We start from the raw sequence: 23,840 nt of genomic DNA on the forward strand, positions 1-23,840 counted from the left end.
CATCGGTGAGATTAACCTGAACATTGCATACAAAGTTTCATTATATCCAACTGTTCCTTTCATTATGTTATTTTTTGAGAGACTATATAAAATAAAGGGAGTATGTATTACAAAATGTTTTTCTTTATTGGTTTTTTCGTAGATCCATGTTTTTTAACAAAAGGTTTATGCTTACATTTTTGTATTATTAAATTGTTATTCTTATTTTAGTTTCCTTTTTCCCAAACTCCTATTTTAAAGAACCACACTCCACTGCAGAACTAAACAGTCCACCGACAGCAGCAGCAAGTGATCATAGTGAGTGAGCCAATGTCCGCTTACATTCCGCCGCACAAAAGGCACACAAAGGGATCGCCGTCGCCGAAGCCAACTCCGTCGCCGGAGTCCCTGACACCTACCTTCAAGAAAAACCTGAATTTCGGGAACCAGAAGAGAAAGGAAAAGTATTTGGGCGGCTTCCTTTACGCTCATGATGCAGTTTCCAAATGGTTCCCCGTTGGCTTGACTGTTGACGATTCTCAGTTTTCATCTCTTGTGAGGCTCCAACCCGTTTCAGTGGAGCGAAAATCAGGAGATAAACCTCTCTCTTTGGTTCTAATGGAAGGTACTAGTACTTTCTCCGTTTTTCTACAACAGTAGTCAAATAAAAGTAGAATCTTTTACTTGATGAATGCTGCATTAAATGTTTGTACTTATATGCTTTAGTGGTTGTACCTAGAGAGTGTTGTTTTGGTTTGTCAGCAGCTAGTGTAGGTAGGTACATGAAAAAAAGAAGCTAGGTAGGTACACTACGTGGTGCACCTTTTTGAACGTGACGTACAACTCCTACCTAGTTCAATTTTGGTTGCCCTCATTTTCTGGGGAAAAACTGAAGCAAAGGAAGGAACTTCTGAAAATGCTGCCACACTTTCTGCTAGGTTTTAAGGCATCTTTCTGTCTTTCTTAGTGTAAGGACTAAACAGCGTCACAATTGCAAAATTCTGGAAGAATTAAAAAGGGAAGGCCAGTGCTCAAAACATCCCGTGTTCACACAGGTCCAGGGAATGGCTGCACCCCAGAGGTAAAAGGAAAGGGAAACTGAATTGGGAGAGATCAATGTCTTCATATTGAATGGGATGGAGGTCAAATTTATGTTAAGCTTTTTATCAGTTAGAATCTCCGCTCTAAGATTAGTACATACTTTTTGTTGTGGAATGAATAGTTAAAATCAATCATTTGTGGTATTGTACCCACCTTTTTGTTTTCTATTCGATTTTCTAGTTTGGAGGGTTTTTTATCTCTAAAATCCTTTTGTCTGATTTTCATGGACAGATGGACTTCAATTTCAATTTGTGAAATCTTTATTCAGTGATCTTTACTAAACCATATATATATATATATATATATATACACACACACATACTTGTTCTAGGTTGCAGCGAACGAACAAATCAGCTTATGGATAAGCCATGGCTTTTGGCGGCTTTAAGTGTGATGGAGGACTTACTTTTGTCATTTCAGCATGTGAAGCGTGACATGGAGGAATCTAATATGGAAGAAATAAAGCCAACTCTAGTTGCTCGTTTTGGAAGGATTCTCTTTTATGGGTTAGTATTCTTCATTTCTATATTAGGCTTGTCATATTAGGAATCTTTGGAGTCTTTTGTACCCTTGTGAAACCTAATAACATGTGTCCTTATATTCGAAACATATAGGTATTTAACAATGCAAACCTCCCTGACTAAATGGGCTAGCTGTTCTCTCGGTCAATTTGTACCCCTTCTCATTCATTCCCTTTTGGCTTGCGAAGACTAGAAAATATTGATGATGAAAGTTGGGAAGTGTTTAAGCAATACCTTATGTTGGGGAATTAAAGAATATAAAAATTAAGTGAAATTAGATAATGCATGGCTGTCTTATTTTCTTTCCCCCTAATTTATTGGATTTCTCCGAGGGGACGATGCATGGCTGAAAGTTAAAAGGACTTTGACAAAGAGTTTAGACTAACTAAGTGACTATTAATTTGAGTGTTATATTGTCTATATTTGACCAAGTGACAAAAGTATTCATTAGTTGGCTAGTCTCTTCTCAATGTTTGCCATTAGGGAGGTTAGTCACACCCTATTGAAGACATCAATGCTGTATTTTTTTCCCTAAACAAACTTATTGGAAGCTGTTCCCGTTATCATTTTGTTTTGCCTTGTAGTCACCACAAAAACTGCTATATTAAAAGATCACAAAAAGAACTACCATATTAGATGGACACTTAGTGTTTTCTGATTTCTCATAAACTGGCATAGAGGATGGCACAATAGAGTAGTGCAGAGATTACATGCAAGAATTTTGGCTTCTGAATACTTTGCATGTTTACTTGTTTTTTCCAATTCGTTAGAGTTGAGTAAATAAGTATTATAGCCTTCATACCCCACAATTTTGGTCTTTGCAGTTTGCTACTTTAAGATCATGTTCCGTAGCTGTATTACTTAAAGAAAATAATTAATCAACCAGCTATGCTTCAATAAAGATCTAGTTGGGATTCATTATAAAAATTCTGTGTCCTTCAGCTTTATTCAAGTGAATTTTATGATAGTACTCAATTTTTTTGTCTTGCAAGGCAGATTAGGATTTTTCTAAAAATAGAAATTCTCTAAATCGCAAACTTATTTTACGTTGACATACAAGTATTAACTAGATGCAAGAGACTCCTACAACGAGTCTAGTGTAAGTCTTACAACAACTAGTCATTAAACCCAACTAGTTAGTATTGTTTATATGAACTCTTGGATTCTGTCCTTAGCTAATTCTACATTGGTTTCAAGAAATTATAGGTCTTTTGAGATAGTTTTCTCCTCGTGATTCTAGGTGTTCCCGTCTTTGTCCAGCATTTTTAATCATCATAGTTTTGCGCCTTTAGGTTGTGCTTATGAATGGCCTTGTAAGATATGGCGATCTCATGTGATCTTTTCTCATTTTATCTCCAATGTGCTCTACTTGGACCTTGTATTAGATTTATTTATTTCTAATATCGTCCAACATTGTATGATCGTTCATCCATCTAGGATCTATCTATACTTGTACAATATTCCTCTTATATTGGGCCTTAGAGGTCGTACGCTTACTTTCATGTAATATTGCTGGTTTCATAACAGTTCTGAGAATTGAATTCTTGTGACTTCAAGAAGGGAAACAGAATGTTTAAATTATCTAAATAATATACCTTTTAATGTAAAATCAGTTGCTGAATTCTTTTTTTTTTTCCATATAAAAGCAGATAGAAGTTTTCTTGACATGCAACCTTTATTTCCTTTAAGATGAGCGAAATCTTTTTCCTTATACCTTTTTTTTTTGATTAAACTCAAATTGTATTAATCAAAGTGTATATGTACATAGCCAAGTAGCTGCTGACCAACTACTATCCAGAATTCTGAATCTAGTCCTAGATTACATATTGCATTCGCATCTACTACAAATCTAGGCATTGCTTCAAACAAAACTAGACAGTTCATTACATACAAAGGCCTAGGCAAATCTATCTAAGCTATGTAATGTCTGCTGCCAAGTTGGACGTCTTCTGCCTCTAGCGTGCACATGTAGAACAATTTCTCTGCATATTCTGTGTTCCTCAAAGACACTTTGCTGGAATCTAATCATGTTCCTTTCCCTCCATATTCGGTATATTATCATATCAAACACACAACTAGTGATTGCAGCTTTTCCTGTCTTCTTTCTAGCCATTCTGCTTGCCCATGTAAGCTCCTCTTTCCATCCCTTTATGTTCCTTTTCATGCCTAGCCATACCAGTAATCTGGTCCATACTCTGCTAGTAACTGGGCACTCAAAGAATAGGTGCTGCAGTGTTTCATTAGCAGCTTTGCAGAATACACAATCCTGTGGCACCTGTATTCCCATTTTATTTAGTCTATCCACAGTAGATAGCCTTTCATGTGCAGCCAACCATAATATGAACTTGAATCTGGGGTGAATGCTTGTCTGCAGAACTATGCTCTTCCAAGGGACTTTCTGATACTGGGGAATCAACATAAGATAGGCCTGCTTGATTGAAAATTGTTCTTGCACCTGCAATATCTTCAGTTGATCACTCAAGGATCCCAGCATGGGCTGCCTCTTCAAGTTCTCCCTTGCCTCTATGATTTTCCTGATTACCTAAGCTGCAGTCTTGGGTGTAGGCATGTGCTCCAAGTCCTGCTTTTTTATATAGTAGTTATGAACCCATTTTATCCATAGGCAGTCTTTTTTCATTGCAACTGCCCATAATTGCTTCATCACAGCAGCTTTGTTCCAAATGCATAAGTTTATGACATTCAAGGCCCCCTGCAGATTGAGGCATACAGACTTTTTCCCAAGATATTAGTGCTTTCTTTGTGATAGATGCGTCACCAGTCCATAAGAATGATCTGCATATTGCATCAATCATCTTCATAACTTTCTTGGGAAGGATGAATATCTGTGCCCAGTATGTTTGAATGCCAAACAACACTGATTTTATCAGTTATAGTCTGCCAGAGTATGAAAGTAACCTTGCAGACCAACACCTTACTCTTGCTGTAATCTTCTCAATTAAGGGTAAACATTGCTGCACGGTTAATGTTTTTGATGATAGTGGCACTCCTAAATATCTGAAAGGAAGAGTACCCTCTTCAAACCCCAGTACATTCATAATATCCTGTTTTTCATATTCATCCACCCCTGCCAAGTAAATAGAGCTCTTATCAGTGTTAGCTTGTAGTCCAGAAGCTTCAGAAAATTTCTGAAAAGTCCCTTGAAGGAGTTTGATGGATTCAATGTCTGCCCTGCAGAACATAAGTAAGTCATCCGCAAAACAAATGTGGATTATGCCCAGTTTCCTACATCTAGGGTGAAAGTTAAAGTCCCCATTCTCTGCCAGTTGCATCATTTCTCTATTTAAGTACTCCATAGCAATTACAAAGAGGTAAGTAGGGTCCCCTTGTCTGATCCCTCTTTTTCCTTGGAAAGGTTTGGTAAGTCCTCCATTTAGCACTAGGGAATATGAAACTGTTGTGACACATTCCATAATCCATTCAATGAATCTGAAGGGAAATCCAAGATCACTAAGCATTCTTCTCAAGAATCTCCAGTCTATAGTATCATATGCTTTCCTTAGGTCCACTTTCATAACACACCTAGGAGATACCCCTTTCCTGTTATATCTCTTGAATAATTCATGGCTGAAAAGTATGTTATCAATGATACTCCTTCCTTCTATAAAAGCAGACTGCGAGTGACCTACTATGTTCCCAATCATCTCCTTTATTCTCAGTTGTAACACCTTGGCAATGATTTTGTACAAGGTGTTACAACATGCAATAGGTCTACCAGTGTAGGATCTGTGAGTTTGATACCTGTGCCTGTATAGATAGGTGTAATTGTGTTTTTGCTTTGTCTGATCTTCCATTGTTCATGAAAGTACTGTCAATTGGTGTCTCCACACATAATCCAGTTTGCCCTGGATTTCTGTCTAAAGTGCTTGCTCTTCAATGTTGCTCCATTTATCAATTTCAGCTAGTATCTCCTTCTCCTGATCAAACAAGTTTTGACAAAAGGGCGGAGTACATATGGTAGCTTGCACAATCTCCAGTTTTTGTCTAGCTTGATTCAGCCTTTGTGCATATGAGGCCATGTACTGATTTAGGTCCTTTAGCTCATGCTTCAACTCCTGTAGCTTCCTACTAATACTGGCCATATCATCTGCACCCTGGTTCTGCTCCCATACCCTTCTCAATATCATGAAACTCAGGATGTTCCATTACATTGGCAAACAGTTTAAATGGTTTTGGATGTAATCTCCTCCTCTTACCACATCTCAGCAGAACAGGAGAGTGATCAGATACTCATGGATTGAGGAAGTCTGCCTCAATATGTCCATACTGCTGTAGCCATTGAAAGTTGCCCAAAGCCTAATCTATTTTACTATATACTCTGCTTGCCACAGGCTGCTTGTTACACCAGGTAAAATGCCATCCTATTGATCTTATTGGAGTCAACTGCAAGTTATTAAGCATTTCCTGGAAGCCTTGAATTTCCCTTGCTGTGACTGGTTGCCCAATTCTATCCTCAGTAGTTAGACCATTGTTGAAATCTCCACATTGAATCCATGGAGGACTGATTGGTGCCCCCAACTGCTGTAATTCAGCCCACAATTCCTCCCTTTGTTGCAATGTATTCTTTGCATACACCACTGTAAACTCTGTATTAAACTGGCTTGTATTATCCTCCACTGAGCAATGGATATACTGGTCCTTTATTGATAGTATCTGCACATTAATATATATGATCCTTCCATAAGAGCCAAATTCTGCCATTTACTGTTGTGTTATAGTTACAACAGTAGTTCCATCCTTTAGCTACTTTCTGCAGAATTTTCCTTGCTTTATCTTCTTTAACTCTAGTTTCCACACACCCTATAATGTCTATTTTATGTCTTGCCAGAAAGTGCTTCAACTCCTTCTGTTTTGAGAGCTTGTTTAGCCCTCTAATATTCCAGGTGCACACAATCATGGGGGGTCTACCATCCTCTGCACACATACTTGTCCTCCCCCTGTAGTGCTAGGTTCCTCAATTCTTAGAGGAGCAAATCTGTTGGCCTTCTGCAACATCATAGGCTCTCCCTGTGTAGTATCTTGTACAGCTATGGTTTTGCCTTTTGACCCTTTAATATTCTGTTGCTCAGTCTGTTGTTCAATATGATCCTCTTCTGTATTTAGGGAGACATTTTGCTGTGCCTCTACCTGTGTAATTCCAGTTTCAGCTCCACCTTGTTGCTTCCCCTGTTCTTTGTCTGGCACTTTTGCTTTTCAGACTGGGTTCTTCTTTCTATTTCTTCTCCTTTTCCTCTTGGCCACTTCTTGGTAAGTGCTAGTTTACAGATATGTATAGTGTAGTCTTGTCCCACATTGGAAGAGGAGTAATATCTCCTTGTAGTGTATAGCTATAAATAAGGACCTCTTGTATTGTATTTATTATCAAATATCAATAATATATTTTCTCCCGTGCTTTCTCACATGTTATCAGAGCATTAGTGAGAAAAGATCGCTGTGCGTCATTCCAGCGTTAACCGGGAAGAAAGAACTTAGTCATCGTGTAATTTTTCCGGTGACCTAAAGCTTGTCTAACTGAAAGTCACTTTCTGTCGGTGTTGTGCTAAAACCAACACCACCACGAGGTAGATCACCCTCCGACTACCAACCCCTGAAATTTTATTCGGCAGTAAAGCCGCCACGCTACTCCACGCGCCGGCAACAACTTTTCCGGCGAGGGTTCCGGCAACTTTCCGGCCATTTTTTCGCGAAGCTTCTTCAGGACAGTGTGCTCTCCTCAAAATTCCGAGCCTACCCATCTAATTCAAATCAAATTCCGGCCACTTTTATATTTTTCCGGCGTGAACAGTGACCTTCCGGCCATTTTTTGAAAATATTTCTTCAGGACAGCTTGCTCGCAAAGGAATTCCGAGTCTATCCATCCTGGTTACGACAAATTCCGACAACTTGGGAATTTTCCGGCGAGCTACAGTGTTTCCGACATAGAACAGTGTTCTGTTTTCCTGCTGTAAACAGTGTTTTTCAAGCTATTTCTTCAGTTTTCTCACAAGAGTTACTTATTTCCATTATTTCAAGTTAACCCTACTACTACAAATTGTAGCGACATGGGAACCGATGCTTTGAATAGTCGGATGGTTTCTTTAGCAGAGTATATTGAGTTCCTTCAGTATAAAGCATGTAAGCAGACATCTTCTGATATAGCTTCTGTTGTTCAAACAGGTAATAGCGTGATTTGTTTCTTCCAATCTTCATCCTCTGAGTCTTGGGTCATTGATTCAGGTGCATCAGATCATATTTCTGGTAACAAATCTCTTTTCACTACTATTTCGTATTCTCAATCTCTTCCAAAAGTCACAATGGCCAATGGGTCTCAAACCATGGCAACTGCAATAGGTCAAGCAAGCCCACTTCCTTCCTTACCTTTAGATTCAGTCCTTTATGTTCCCAATAGTCCTTTTAATCTCATAGCTGTTAGTCGCTTAGCCAAATCACTTAAATGCGCTGTTTTATTTCTTGATGACCATGTTTTTATACAGGAACGCAGTACGGGGCGGATCATTGGTACCGGGCGTGAATCAAACGGACTTTATTACCTTATCCTTGCTAAATCACATGGACTCACATCTTGTCTTCCTTCTACAACTTGTCCTGTTACTGATTCACCAGATTTATTACATAAACGGTTGGGACATCCCAATTTGTCAAAACTTCAGAAAATGGTATCTGGTTTATCTCACTTGTCAGCTCTAGAATGTGAGTCATGTCAGCTCGGTAAGCATACCCGCTCCCATTTCCCTCGGCGTCTTGATAATCGAGCAGAGTCACCTTTTACTTTAGTCCATTCAGATGTTTGGGGTCCTAGTTGGGTCAGTTCCACCTTGGGATTCTGCTACTTTGTCAGTTTCATTGATGATTATTCCAGGTGCACTTGGATATTTTTGATAAAAAATCGATCTGAGCTGTTTTCTATTTTCCAGACCTTCCATGCTGAAATTCAAAATCAATTTGGGGTTTCTATTCGCACATTTCGTAGTGATAATGCCCGAGAGTATTTGTCTTCCCCATTTCAGCAGTTTATGAAATCTCATGGGATTATTCATCAAACATCTTGTCCGTACATATCTCAACAAAATGGGATAGCTGAAAGAAAGAATAAACATCTTATTGAAATTGCTCGTACCCTACTCATACAATCTCATGCTCCGTTGCGTTTTTGGGGGATGCAGTTCTTACATCTTGCTATCTTATTAATCGTATGCCATCTTCAGCTATCCAGAACCAAGTTCCATTCTTTGTTATGTTTCCCCACTTACCTTTGTTCTCTCTTCCACCCCGTATCTTTGGAAGCACTTGTTTTGTCCATAACCTTACTCCAGGAACAGATAAGTTAGCTACTCGTGCTCTTAAGTGCGTACTTTTGGGTTTCTCGAGAATACAAAAGGGGTATCGATGCTACTCTCCTGACCTCCAGCGGTACCTTATGTCCGCTGATGTTACCTTCTTTGAAACCCAATCATACTTTACAGGTTCAGGTCATCACTTAGATATTTCTGAGGTACTACCAGTTTCATCTTTTGGAGATTCAGTCACTCCAGCTCCACCACCTACAACTCCAGTTGTAGCTTCACCACCTATAGCTCCAGTTGTAGCTCTACCACCTATAGCTCCAGTTCCACCACCTACAGCTCCGGTTGTAGCTCCACCACCTATAGCTCCAGTTCCTCCACATAATCCAGTTCAACCTTCTGCAGCTCCACCATTCTTGACTTATCATCGTCGTCCACATCCAGCATCAGGCCCAGGTGATTCACGCCCCGCATCAGATTCTGCACCTACTGCGGACTTGTCTCCTCTTAGTCAACCAATTGCACTCCGCAAAGGTGTACGATCCACACTTAATCCTAATCCCCACTATGTCGGTTTAAGTTATCATCGTCTGTCGTCACCTCATTATGCTTTTATATCTTCTTTGTCCACTGTTTCTATCCCTAAGTCTACAGGTGAGGCACTATCTCATCCAGGATGGCGACATGCTATGATTGACGAGATGCCTGCTTTACATGCCAGTGACACTTGGGAGCTTGTTCCTCTTCTTGCAGGTAAGTCTACTGTTGGTTGTCGTTGGGTTTATGCAGTCAAAGTCGGCCCGGATGGCCAGGTTGATCGGCTTAAGGCTCGTCTTGTTGCAAAAGGATATACTCAGATTTTTGGGCTTGATTATAGTGATATTTTCTCTCCCGTGGCTAAAGTAGCATTTGTTCGTCTCTTTTTGTCCATGGCTGCTGTACGTCATTGGCCTCTTTATCAGTTAGACATTAAGAATGCTTTTCTCCATTGTGATCTTGAGGAAGAAGTTTATATGGAGCAACCACCTGGTTTTGTTGCTCAGGGGGAGTTTAATGGTTGTGTGTGCAGATTGCGCAGGTCACTATATGGTTTGAAACAGTCCCCTCGAGCTTGGTTTGGTAAGTTCAGCACAATTATTCAGGAGTTCGGCATGACTCGTAGTGAGGCTGATCACTCTGTGTTTTATCGGCATTCTGCTCCTAATCTGTGTATTTATCTAGTGATTTATGTTGATGATATTGTTATTACTGGTAATGATCAGGATGGTATTACTAATCTGAAGCAACATCTCTTTCAGCGCTTCCAGACTAAGGATCTGGGCAGATTGAAGTATTTTCTAGGTATTGAGTAGACTGGAATGATGGGTTGCAGACCTATTGATTCTCCTATGGATCCGAATGCTAAGCTTCTGCTTGGACAGGGGAAGCCTCTTAGAGACCCTACGAGATATAGGAGGTTGGTTGGCAAATTGAATTACCTCAGAGTGACTAGACCTGACATTTCTTTTCCGGTGAGTGTTGTAAGTCAGTTTATGGATTCTCCCTGTGATAGTCACTGGGATGCAGTTGTTCGCATTCTTCGGTATATAAAGTCAGCTCCAGGCAAAGGATTACTATTCGAGGATCAAGGCCACGAGCAGATTGTTGGGTACACAGATGCTGATTGGGCAGGATCACCTTTTGATAGACGTTCTATGTCTGGATATTGTGTTCTAGTAGGAGGTAATTTGGTCTCGTGGAAGAGCAAGAAACAGAATGTAGTTGCTCGATCTAGCGCTGAAGCCGAATATCGGGCCATGGCTATGGCGACGTGTGAGTTAGTTTGGGTCAAGCAGTTGCTCAAGGAGTTAAAGTTCGGAGAAATCAGCAAGATGGAACTAGTGTGTGATAACCAAGCTGCTCTTCATATTGCGTCAAATCCGGTGTTCCATGAGAGGACTAAACACATTGAGATCAACTGTCACTTTGTCAGAGAAAAAATACTTTCAGGAGATATTGTTACAAAGTTTGTAAAGTCGAATGATCAACTAGCAGATATTTTCACTAAGTCTCTTACTGGTTCTCGTATTAGTTACATGTGTAACAAGCTCGGTACATATGATGTGTATGCACCGGCTTGAGGGGGAGTGTTAGTTTACAGATATGTATAGTGTAGTCTTGTCCCACATTGGAAGAGGAGTAATATCTCCTTGTAGTGTATAGCTATAAATAGGGACCTCTTGTATTGTATTTATTATCTAATATCAATAAAATATTTTCTTCCATGCCTTTCTCACAGTAAGGTTCCTCCTTTGTTTCTGTACTAATCCTTCTGCAGTTTTCTGAGTCATGGACAAATTTTATGCAATCTACACAAAACTTTGGCCTCCAATCATATGTCACCTATTGTGTATTAATCAAAAGGGAGAAAAAACTCCCGTATACAAGAAGTATACCAAAAAGTAGAGAATTTACATCAGGACATGATTCTCTACAAAAGACGCCGCCCAATCTTCTACACAAGTAGGGGCTATATGGGTGCACTAAAAAGCGATCAAAGATAAAAGACTAATCTTAAGATGTGAAAAAGGAGACTCAATCCCCTCAAAAACTCTCTTATTTCTCTCTCCCAAACTATCCACATGAGAGCTAACGGGGCGAACTTACACTCTTTTTGCTTGCTTCTTCTTCGGAAACCGGCCCAGCTATATAGCATTTCCTTTACAGTGCTTGGCATCACCCATTGAACGCCAAAAAGATTCAGGATTGTCCTCCACAAACCCGAGGACACAGGGCAATGCAACAAAAAATGATCAACTTCTTCCCCTGAGCTTTTACACATGTAGCACCAACTAACAAGTATAATTCCTCTCTTTCGCATATTTTCAGCAGTCAAGATCACTGCTCTCGCCGCTAGCCATGCAAAAAAGCACACCTTTATGGGCGCCTTAGGAATCCAGATCGAGGAGTGTGGAAAAGTAGCCTCCTCTCTCACCAACATACTCTGGTAAAAGGACTTTACGGTGAACAAACCATTGCCGCGCAACCCCCATCTCCAAGAATCACAAGATGGATGGGGCATGTCCTGCCCGTATAGCAGTGCCAACAAATCTTGGAGCTCCACAATCTCCCAATCTTGCATGTTCCTTCTAAAAGAGAGGTCCCATACTACCCCCTTCATGCAACCTCATCATAATATAGTGGTAAAAAAATAAAATCTCATCATACTTCATGATTACTTTCAATACATTTTACTCTGTGGATCGGTATTTCAGGTGAGATTTCTAAATTTGTGGTCAGGAATGAATAGAGACAATCATGACCTTCAAATTTCTGAATTCTGATGTTTTCTACCTTGTGAATATTGTAGCATTTGGGGTAAATTTTACCTTTAATAGTTATATTGTGTTGTTAACCTCATACCCGAGTCCTAATTTCTATCCTAGATGTTAAAATGCTACTTATATTGCACTGTTTGAAGCATTGCTTTGTTGAGTCTATTAAATCCAATGCACATTTCGAAATGTGATCCTCCTTAAATTCTTTGTGATGCAGGAATTCTTCAAATAGTCAAGAATCCCTGAAAAGTAACCCATTGGGTGAAACTGCGTTGAGGCAAATGAAAAAATCTTTCTATACGAAGGTTCCTCATTCATATATGGAATATATAGGAAATCTTGCAGTTGAGACTCTTGGGCTAGAATATGGGGAAGAGAAGGAATTATACTATGTTAAGGTATTATTTTCATGCTTCTAACAAATGTAGCTCTCTTTATGTATTGGTTCTTTTTTGATAACCCTTGTGTTTGTAGCTTTCCGATAACTTGTGCTCTGATTTAACTATCGCCTGCAAATGTACGATAGCCAAGGATCAGAAAAGAATTCAGCTCAATAAGGTTAGTACTCAGTTCCGCCCCGCTTCTTGATGAAGAATATAATTTCTTGCACGATGCCTAATTAACTGTTTACTTCTAGCTTTAATAAAACAACATTTAATCTTGTCATGAACATATTTACCTCCTCTACTTATATTTTTTCATTCTTTACTTCTTGCAGCTTGTCTTTTTCTAACTGTATTTTGACACTACGCTTTTTCTTTTAGATTGAGGCGAACCAAGTACGCCACATGGTTGCAGATATGAGCTGTCTTGGAAAGAGTTCAGACCTGAGGTTGATGCTACATACCAAGAAAATCTTGACCGCTTTATCTGTAAGTTACTTCCTCCATTGAGGATTAATTTTTCTGCGTGCTAGAATCGATCAGTATATTAGTTAGATCCAAGTCCTCCATTTGTTTGTCATTTCTTGCTATTTTTTACCTTGTTAAGCCATAACTCATATTTGAAAGTTCCGTCCGATGTTTGGATTTATATTTTTTGAACATTACTGAGAAACATCTCCATTCAATTACTTTTGGTGCAAATTTCTTGCTTTATCATGTTTTGTGGCTTTGAGGGAGGGTTGAATGTTTCTTCATGAAAAAGAGAACAGTAAAGTAAATTGCATGTTGGGCTTACCTTATAGGCTTCAGTAGGTTTAAAATGCTCGAATACAGGTTTGATTTACACTTGGCATTATTTTTGGAGTCCTCTAGTTGCTGGAATGAGTTAGATACGAATCATTTATAAAATGATACTCAAATGAGGGAAACTAGAAAAGAGAACAAGGAAAAACGAAGCTGGACACCACAGTTATCTAAAAAAGAAGAGGAAAAAAGAAGATACAGAGGCAAAAAGTAGAAATGAAGATATTCTTCATAGGCCTTTAGCCTTATGGTCTTTTAATGAATTTGATTTGCTTTGGCATCTCAAAGTAGCTACTATTATCTACTAAGATTTAAGGGCTTCCAGAGCCCAATCGAAAGTGAAGTTATAAACCAAGTAAGCAGAGTTCCTTTTGGTGGAAAATGAGGTGTCTTTTGACGTTTCATCAAGCTCATTAAGTCTAATGCCATTATATTTTAGAAGGATATCGCTTCTTATCAACAGGGGAAGATCTGCGGTACAAGTTACGGGTTCGGCTGAACCCATTAGCTTTGGCCCAAGGCCTGTATTTGTGTTAAGAAATTTACTGCATATGCATAAATAATCCATCTCGAACCCAGTAAACTATCCTGTCCTGGAATTCAAAACCTGTAACCTTAAATCCCAGATCTGCCCTGCTTGTCAAAAACATTTAGTCAGAAATTATGTATAGAGTTAAAGTCTAGTTTCAAGCTTCTGAGAAACATATGCTTTTTGGATACTGCATGATTCTGCCTTTCCGTTGATAGGATTTTTTTGGCTACTGTCTTATCTGATTCTCTTTTGTTGGTATTTACAGTTTAACAGTTTCAAGTCTGAGCAGCCTTATTAAAAAGAAATGTCTGAGCAACCAGCCTTATTATTTCCAGTATGGTCTATTGAGGATAGGCAGAAGGTGGAACATTTTTTTTTGGTGAAGCAATAAAGATAACTTGAGTAGTATTAGACGCAAACATGAACCCACCATTGCTTAATCAAGTACTAGTTGACCAGTGCAATGTGCAATAGATATTAGTTGACAATCTGATCAACAAAGTAGTGAGATTAATGCTACTCTTTAATTTAAACATTAGAGGGACCAGAACTACATACATTGCTATTTCTCAACCAAAACGATGTCAAAAAGGTGGAACAAATTGGTCTTCACCTATGGCTCAACTCCAATTCCTGGTCCCTATTTTGGCTTTTGGGTACAGAATATGACGAGCAGGATAGCAAGATCTATAAGTACATCAGAACAATAATCTCAATTTAGGAGTAATATGGGTTTGTAAGTGTGATTTATAAATGGCAAAGCCAGTTTGCTTTAATAAGCAGGGGATGGAGCAACAAAACTCATTGACTTGACGGAAACGGTGTGATTCATTTGCAGTTTTGGTGGACATTTTAACTCCACCCCAGTGAACCAAGACCTTTTCATGTGTTGCTGATTTTATATGCATTTTGAATTTTCATCTATGACGCCTGCACTGTTTAACTGAAAGAACACCAGTAGTGGTATTTGTGTAGCTAAAGAGCAAGTCTTCTGATTTGAATTACTCTTTGCATTTTTCCAGGATGAGGAGATCAATGGAATTAAAAATCTTATTGGTTCTGCCATTTTGGACTCAGAAGTTAAGGGTGGGTTGAGATGGCCCATTGGCAAGGATTCTTCAGGGGGTCGATATGCTGTAATTGGTGTCTGGCACACAACTGCAAAATCATATGGAAATCCGTCAATACGGTTTAAGCTTCGACATGCAGATCGATTTGATTTCAGATCTTCAACTGGTGAGGTTTCATGGGAGACCAGCCTGAAAATGCCTGGGATTGTATCTCAATTGCGAGTAGGTTTTCATTCCCTGACGACCATTTATGTATACTTATTTTTATTTGGATCTCTGTGGATAATACATCCGTGTGTGCTTGCAATTGGTGTGATTTACACAAAACCATATCATAGTATTCTTAGAAGTTAGATTTGAACATTATACCGTGTTCCCACTTACCGATTACATCCACCGAATTGGGCAAAATATCATCCAAAGCAGCTGGAGCAACACAAATTTACCGCCAATCCAAATCTAGTTGATTTCTTTGTTGGAAATTATTAACTTTTTGTATGTCTTCTGAGAAGATTTGTTATAGCTGTACAACAGCTTTAGGGAAGATATATTTCTGTAAATAGCTGAGATGATTTTTCCATATTTATCCTAGGAAGATCAGATATGATATGTATCCCTGATTTGTAGAGATATCGCTTGCTGGCTTTATTTGTAATCTCTGTATATAAACCCCTAGTCTGTACATTGTGAAGATGAGAAAGACAATACACCTTTTTCTTTTCCTTTTAACATCTTCAAAGATATTACACTAAAAAGTTATAATTAAGATTTACTTGCTCATGTTAGCAAATGGTTACGTAACTCGCATGTGCCAAGGAAGTACAAACAGAACCATGCAGTGTCTCTTCATTGTTGAATTGATAAGCATTTGTGTTTTATTTTCTGAATTGACCCTGCACTGCTGAAATAATTGAATTGATTTACATTGTCTAACCAAAAATGCAGAAGCAAACAATCGATGAAAAGCTGGTGTTGAAAATGCTTGAAGACAACTTGAAGTTAATCTGGGATCACTGTTTGTCAGATGGCTCTTCAAGCTGACCATGTTTCGTGGTCCTTCACTTACTTTTTTGCAAATATCTGCAGAAACTGCTATATGTACAGTTGGTGAAGAAAGTTGACCTTTTGAATTGCAATGCTGGAATATACAAGATGTATATTTTTGAATTAGTTACTAAAGTTTACCCAAAACGCTGAAATTGCTTTTTGCACTATGTAGTTTGTGTATGGAACGATTGATGCAAGGCCTCTGATGCTAGTGGCATCACTAACAGCTTGTTTGCATGGTTGTTACCAATTGTATCGTATCGTATTGTTACTTTAAATACAATGTTTGTTTTGATTGTTACTTAAATTTTATTGTTTAAATCCATTGTTTTCGTAACGACGAAAAGTGCCACTTAATGGAATGACGGATTTGGTATGGTGATGTCATTTCTTTGATGTTTCTCTCATCTTGCCCTTCCTTATTATTAAATAATCATATTTTATCATTTATCCTTTTTTTATATAATAATTCTACTCCGTATCCTATTTAATCTTAATAATATTGCAAGTTTATTCTTCATATTGTTGGTGCGTGACATCATGAAACGACGACAAACGATAGTGAAACGATATGTAACCACAATCCAAACAAGCTGTAAGGAATATCGGATGAGATTGTAAATAGTTCTGTTGTGAAGCCGTAATGGATAGAACTTCTTGTTTGAACTTACTGTTGAGTTGGCACATTAGATTTCACTTGATGTGGAAAATGTAAATAGCAGACTAATTCATTGAGGGAAAACCTTAGTGTTTGCAAAAGCAAATAAATGCAAGACGTATTGTGTAAAAACTTTTATCACTGAACCATGGTTAAGTTGCATTATTAAAATTAAATTATTCTATTTGATATAAACACAAAGTGCGGACAAGTATTTATTGTCTACGTGTTACCACATTGTTTCACCTCTATTGGGCCCCTTAATTCATATCACAGATGCCGTTACAAGCACTAATCTAATTACGTAGATCAATGACATTTCATACTCTTCGAATAAAATCTGAAAGCACCTTTCAAATTCTTTCCTCCCTTAATAATAGGAGTAATTAATCTTGTGACATGTAAAGATGGGAATTGAAAAATGATATTTAACTCTTGATTTTCTATAAAGTATTAAGTCATGGCAGTTGAACTAACAATCAATGCTACGGCAGGTTAGCAACTTACTCGCAGTATTTTTACTGCTCTTTAAATGAGAATATGGAAACTTTGATATTTTAGAATACCATTGGGCACTGGTAACGGTTTAAAAGGAGAAGAAATATATTATTATGCTTCTGAAAAAGAAGCAATACATGATGTATAAGCAATCTATTCCAGGCAAAAGAATCAAATACAACTATACATGTAGTATATATGTTGATAGTTTTAAAAATACTTACCTTAATTTCCTTATTGGTAAAGCACGCCCAAAAAGTTTTTCTACCTCAGTTGCTTCCATTTTAAGTCCATCCAAAACATCCATTTCTTCTTTGCTCAGCTCTCTTAAGAAGTTCTCTTCATCTCGTTGGAGCTCTTTAAAACCTTCAAACAGTTTACTGAATAAGGTGACTTCTTTATCTCTCACCTTCTCTACTTCTTCTTCTATCTCCTCAACTTCTTTTATGATCGTCCTTTCTCCTTCTTCCACTTTCTTCTCCAACCTCTCAACAAGGGGAGGTTCAGGGCCACATGTATTGTCTGTTTTTATGAATGTGTTGAAATCACGCCCAACTTTTTGAGCTGCGGTTTGCAACTCCGGTATAATGCTTTCAGGCAAAACTGCACTTCTTGTGTAAAGTACAGAACCACCATATCCATCCCATGCATCATTTCTGCCCTTATAGTACACAAATATGTAATCCTCTGGACTATTTTCTACTTTGGATGACAAAATATACCTGCAGAAAACATCAATTCACATGTTTATTAATACACAGAAGAGGTCAATTGCAAACCAAGTACAACATCAAGGTCCAATTTTGCACACGAGATATAGAACGAATTTCAAGATAGGATTTAACAACTCGTCATCTCATGCCAAGCCTAGATACAAAAGCGGAGTCAGGATTTGAAGTTTATAGGTTCGAGATTCTATTATTTTTAAGTTATTGGGTTCTAAAATACTAATTTAGCAGCCATATTGGGTTCTTAAGACAAATGTAGGGTAGGGTAAAGACCAAAGCTACTGGGTTCGGCCGAACCCGTAACCGAAACGGAAGCTCCGCCCCTGCCAAGATATTTATCTATCAGCATGGTTTAGTCCGGTATGGAGACATGACGTCAAATAGGTATTAAGAGAAATACCAGTCATCTTGGTAGTGAAGATACTCATTATCATGATTGTAGAGTATCCCCGGATACTTTGGATCTTGCACGAATTTTTGCACCGCTGATCGAGTAAAAAATCCTCCATCAGGTGTACGTATTCTCCAAGATAAATTCCCCACAAGTTTGTTTTCTTCTGTATGGAACTCATGCAATTGGCAATCAAAAGCATCAAAAGTGGGATTCAAACCGCGAGTAATGAACCATTTCCCGCTAAAATCTTTCATGTCAAACTTCTGGACAAGAACACTGGGATCAGGTACAGGAAAGTCACCAACATCAGATTTACGAGGTACACATTTCTTTCGGGAGACTGCACACTCATTGAACTCGTCTACGACACTGTTTTCAAACAAATCACCACATTTTATCTGCAGAATCACTCCAGCATATTAGTATACTGCAAATGTGATCACAAGAATAATGAGCTTAATAAGAAATTTGTAGACACCTGACATTCCGTTTCGTCAGGTCTATTGTTGCAAGTCTGGAGACAGGCAACATTAGCTGCACATGCAGGGTTCGAAATGCACTTCGCAAGCTCTAACCTGAAAGCATAATACTTTTCTTAGTCTCCCAAGAGTGCTGACACACATGCTGAAATGAAGGTTAGAAACTCATAATAACTAATATAGCATTTCTCCTTCATCTCACATCAGAAGGTGGATAACAAAATAAGCACACAAGTCACAACTAAACGGATTTGAAGAAAAAACAGAAAGAAAATATAACAGAAAAGCTGCTAGAATATCAAAGAGCCATAGATTAAGGATTAGACAACGATGTTAACTTAGTTTAGTTTTCAACCATTGCATCCTTTGGGATGCAAATATTTTAGAAGGGGTATCCAGAAAGTTGATTAGGTAATATTTGGTTTCCTTGTTTTGCAGAGAAAAAATAAGGGGCAGGTAAGACAAGGAAAACAATTGGGTTGTTAGAAGTTTTAGAGTAAAATGAATTTCATTTTAAATATTGACTTATTCAGCGAGACAAATTTAGCTGTCTTCTGGGGTCCAGGGATTGGCGAAACTTTCCTGTATCCCTAGCACAGCAACACATCAGTTATTTTTACAACCATAAAATAAAAAAAAATAAAAAAAAGGGAACAAATGGTTTGACGAAACTTGTTAACAAGGCAAACTCATACTACTATTTTCTTGGCCTAATTACATAACAGAAAATCTAAGTCTCACAATCAAAATGGAGGTAGAAGGAAAAGCATTATGGTTGAGATTATGATACACTTTGAACATGCTTAAAACTTGATTTCTTTGATTGTAACAGCGATTAGAGTCGAGGAGTTATGGACGGTTGATCAGAAAATTCTAGAGACAGTTTGGTCAACCTGACATCTTCCAGGGTGAGCAGGTTAAGATAAGATAGCACCGCCAAAACTGAAAGCTTTACATCTTTACCACTTCATTCTTAAGCCAGGATGATAATCCCGAGAGAACAAACAAGAATCAATTTCACATCCTTATATTTATACATGGGATAGCAGAGATCAAGTTCGAAACTCATGTACGAAACATACAAGGGGTAGCAAAGCAATCAGGAAAGCTTTAAGTTGTTTACTGACATCTTCTTATCAAATTCAGTGTTTCGTAGAAAAAACTAGTCTTGATACTTGTGCAGCAAAATATATTAATAGCTTAGTATAAGGAAAAATTCCGGCATACTTTAGTAACATCTGCACGAATTACCTGCACTCTTTCAGTAAGCAAGTACAAGTCTTGAGAGCATCAACCGCATCAGCTTTTGAAGCAACTGACAAAATGAATATAGCTACAATTGCTGTTTTGGCAAATTGGCCCCATTTCTCCCAAACCATCAAAGCTACATCTTTTGGAAATTTGCATCCTGAATTTCCCTAAAAGAGGACTTGTGTTAGCAAAGAGAAAGAAGAGGATGAAAAGAATGCAGAGACAGAGCTAGATCCCGACATTCCCTTCGAAAATAAGTAGTTAATGATAAGCAACAGCATGAAATCCAAGAGTAAAGATTTATCAAAAGTCACCTTAGGTACATTCTGGTTAATGCTATGTGCGGGAGAGAGATTGTGTTTCCCGTGTGAGAATAGTTGCAGACCTCTTGAATCCAAACCACAGCATATTCTAGGAGATTTTCGAAAGTATCTAGGTATCCGTCTGCTGGAACAAATTTTTGCTACGACTATACTACCAAAGTAATCTTCCCAACCCCAGCTAAACCTTTTATGACCGGGAAGCTTTGACCCAACATAATATTTGATGGTTTCATGGTTGGCCAGAAAATTTGAATGAGGGGCAAGAGCCATTCTTCAACCGTATTACCACCAACTGCAAACTATAGAATCAAAGTATATCAGATTATGCTATCTTCTACTCCGTATATCTTCTTGAGAACAATATCTTCATTTGACACATTAGGTTGATTGGTCTTACTATCATATGCACAGCCAAAACTTTTTGGCAAATTCACAAGTAGGTAGAAGAACAATAATACAGGAGTGGGATTTGAGGTCAAAAATTGATATGGAGATAAATTTTCAACTCATCAAGATTAAAGGTTGATCCATTGATAAAATGCTTGAGAAAAAATTGTAGCTACAATCCAGAAACATCTCAAAGATAAAGACTGTTATTACCTCTAGCAGCTAAGAGCATATAATTAAAAATAAAAATAGTGGCGAAACCGACCATCCCCTTTAACCAAATTGATACCAAAAAACTACATTCCATCTCCTAACGCTTTCTATGTTGCTCCAAATATCGATCAGTTAATTAGTCTCCAACAGCCCGGAGCTTGTTACAAAAGTCAAATGGTTTGAATTAACATTAGAGTAATCATTCTATGTTCAAGGGACTAATTTTATTGGAACAAACAGATTTTGATGAAACCCACAACAAAGGCTAGTTTTTTTTTTGCTTTTCTCTATTTTGTGGATGAACTCTATAACAAGACAAAGCAGCTCCAGTTTATAATCACTTATTGTGCTCTGCATTACACAATCAACTCAAAAATCAGCCCCCCCCCCCCCCCTTCAGTTTTCTTTTTCAACATTGAAATTGCATCTTCACAAAGTTAAACATGCACAAGCATATAAAACTAGCATCATTGGCAGTACCGTTTCTTGCATTTGCACCCAAAGAACCAAAGTGTAGAATGCTCTAAGCTAAACTGAAGGGCACATATACAATATAAGTAAATGCAGAATCATATTCAATCAGTAAAAGACCAATAGAAGTGAATATAAGTAAAAATAACAAACCTCATGAAAATAGATTGAACATTGAGTATAAGGAGTGTTGCTTGTTTGTAGTATCTTTTTTTTTTCTTTCTGAATTTGGGCACTTTATTAATTAAGTGAGCACTAGTTTGAGTGAAGGGGAAATGGATAAGACATTTTGTGATCATTAGCTTGCAACGTCACCGCTTTTCTTCGTTTCTGCATTTCCTCTTTTTTGTTTCCCCCCTTCTTCCTTTTGGATGTTTTGGCATTTGGCACACCTTACACATGGTCCAAAATTTTATACTTAGCTTTTCATAAAATATCAGAGGTTTCAATATTCACTTTTTTTTAATGTAGAGAAACTAAAGTTAAATAAAATAATTTCAGAAATATCTACAAATATCCTGTTGTGGCTTTAAATGTTATTTTATCTTTTTGTTATAAGTGAACGTGACTGACTGAACATACATTTTCTTTTTTGAAACTTATATATAAAATAATATTTGTGATTATAAAATCATATTATTTATATAATTAGAAATTTAACTTTAAATATAAAAAAACTATGTTTGAACGGCTTTTAAAAAGATGAGTCAAATAAAATAGAACGAATGGATATACCCAAACCTCGAGACAATTACTCAAATGGTCACTCAACTATTCGAAATTATCTATTAAACTCATTTTTCTTTTATTTGTAACAACAAAATCACTTAACTATGCCTATAGCACTCAGAAGGTCACTCAACTAAATTTCTTAAACTTTTAATTGCCAAATACCTATTTTGCCCTCTAAATTAACAACTTTTGCATTTCATTTTACTTTTTAATTATATGAATTTTTTCTCTTTTTAATTTAAATTATGGACTTCCCTATAGAATAAAAATTTTTAAATATAATGTTGGAATAATAACATACTGAGCATAGTAAATAATTTAACTAGAACAATTTGTTCGTAATAACAAATTTGATGTTAGCAACAAAAACTCAATCATAATAATAATAATAAAAAAAAGCAACAAAAACTCAAAAATTTATTGACACAATTGAGAATGAAAGAAAATAAAAGTTTTTAAAATATATATTCTATGCATGTAATATAAAAATAATTATTTAAAATAAAGGTATTTTGATAATATACATTATATATTCTTGAAAATTATGCTCAATTACTTTATTATTCTGATATTATATATGCTAGACTATTAATTTTTATTTTTTTTAAAATAAAATTTATTTTTCTATAGGCAGGTTGATAATGTAGATTAAAAAAATAAAAAAATAATAATATTACAAAAGTTAACAAAAAATAAAAGTTGATAATTTAGAGGGCAAAATAGGTATTTGGCAATCAAAAGTTTAAGAAATCTAGTTGAGTGACTTTTTGACTGCTATAGACATAGTTAAATGATTTTTCTATTACAAACGAAAGAATGATGACATTACTAGATAATAATTTCGAATAGTTGAGTGATCATTTGAGTAATGGACTCTCGCGTAGATTTTTTATGTATATATATTATGTGTTGACTTCACTTAATTTTTTCATATGCTTACTTATTTATATTTTTGACTCCCCTTAGAAAACATTCTGGCTGCGCCACTGCCCAAACCTCTCTCGTATAAAAATCTTGTGATTTAACTGTGCTATCAATGAAGAAAACAATGTTGTCAATATATACTTGTCTAATATGATGTTATCACTAAAAAGTGTAATGATAGTGAATCAAAAGGATAAAGATTACCGTAATATGTTGTCATGTTCAGAAATAAATACTTTAAAATCAAACCTCACATCTTTTTCAATGGGGATATTTTATCGTAAGGTTACTTATACGACAGTCTCAAATATTAGAATAATTTAAATAAAAAGGTTATTGCTTAAATTTTTTCTGCTGCTAATATTCGGCCCTAAAACTTAAAAATAAGCATTTGCATATGGTTATATGAAAAAAAATAATTAGGAGAAGAACGCATAAGAGATCCTTCATTATATATTTTTCCATTTTAATATGAATTTAACCAAAATACAAATACTCTTCTTAATTAGGAGAAATTGAAAATATATGGTGGAGTCCCCTTTTAAAAAAAGGTTTAGTAAAAATGCCTCCAGCCTGATAAGAAACAAGCTTCAATATCACCCTTTAAACAATATCACGAATAAAATGGCGCCTTATGTTAATTTATATGCTTATATCTAGAATCCACAGGATTTTTTGTCTAACAGATAGCATTAATATTATCATAGGATATAAAATAGTCATAGGC

At 37.0% G+C, this 23,840-nt stretch overlaps 2 protein-coding genes across 4 annotated transcripts; one reads left to right on the forward strand and one right to left on the reverse strand.

The window, feature by feature from the left end:
* The first annotated feature begins 201 nt into the window (after positions 1-201).
* LOC107763629 (uncharacterized) lies at positions 202-16,370 on the forward strand. Of its 3 annotated transcripts, none has more exons than XM_075228220.1 (7): positions 202-604; positions 1,412-1,586; positions 12,437-12,617; positions 12,694-12,777; positions 12,984-13,091; positions 14,961-15,230; positions 15,954-16,370. In XM_075228220.1, the coding sequence occupies exons 1-7, from the start codon at positions 310-312 to the stop codon at positions 16,047-16,049; spliced, it is 1,209 nt and encodes a 402-aa protein (XP_075084321.1). In that variant the 5' UTR covers positions 202-309; the 3' UTR covers positions 16,050-16,370. The 3 variants fall into 3 exon arrangements, with proteins under 3 accessions (XP_075084321.1, XP_075084322.1, XP_075084323.1); XM_075228221.1 differs by having other exon boundaries at positions 267-604; positions 1,501-1,586; XM_075228222.1 differs by lacking the exon at positions 202-604 and adding an exon at positions 942-1,060 and having other exon boundaries at positions 1,501-1,586.
* Positions 16,371-17,325: 955 nt separating this feature from the next.
* Positions 17,326-21,622, reverse strand: LOC107763628 (violaxanthin de-epoxidase, chloroplastic). Its single transcript, NM_001324805.1, is given in 6 exon segments — positions 17,326-17,933; positions 18,340-18,731; positions 18,812-18,908; positions 20,064-20,230; positions 20,378-20,685; positions 21,611-21,622. Coding segments are annotated over 5 exon segments (1,437 nt in total). The 5' UTR covers positions 20,657-20,685; positions 21,611-21,622; the 3' UTR covers positions 17,326-17,431.
* Between the last annotated feature and the right edge of the window lie 2,218 nt (positions 21,623-23,840).

The sequence above is a fragment of the Nicotiana tabacum genome, chromosome 13 (genome assembly GCF_000715075.1).
Source record: "Nicotiana tabacum cultivar K326 chromosome 13, ASM71507v2, whole genome shotgun sequence".
In the NCBI taxonomy this organism is placed as follows: Eukaryota; Viridiplantae; Streptophyta; class Magnoliopsida; order Solanales; family Solanaceae; genus Nicotiana; species Nicotiana tabacum.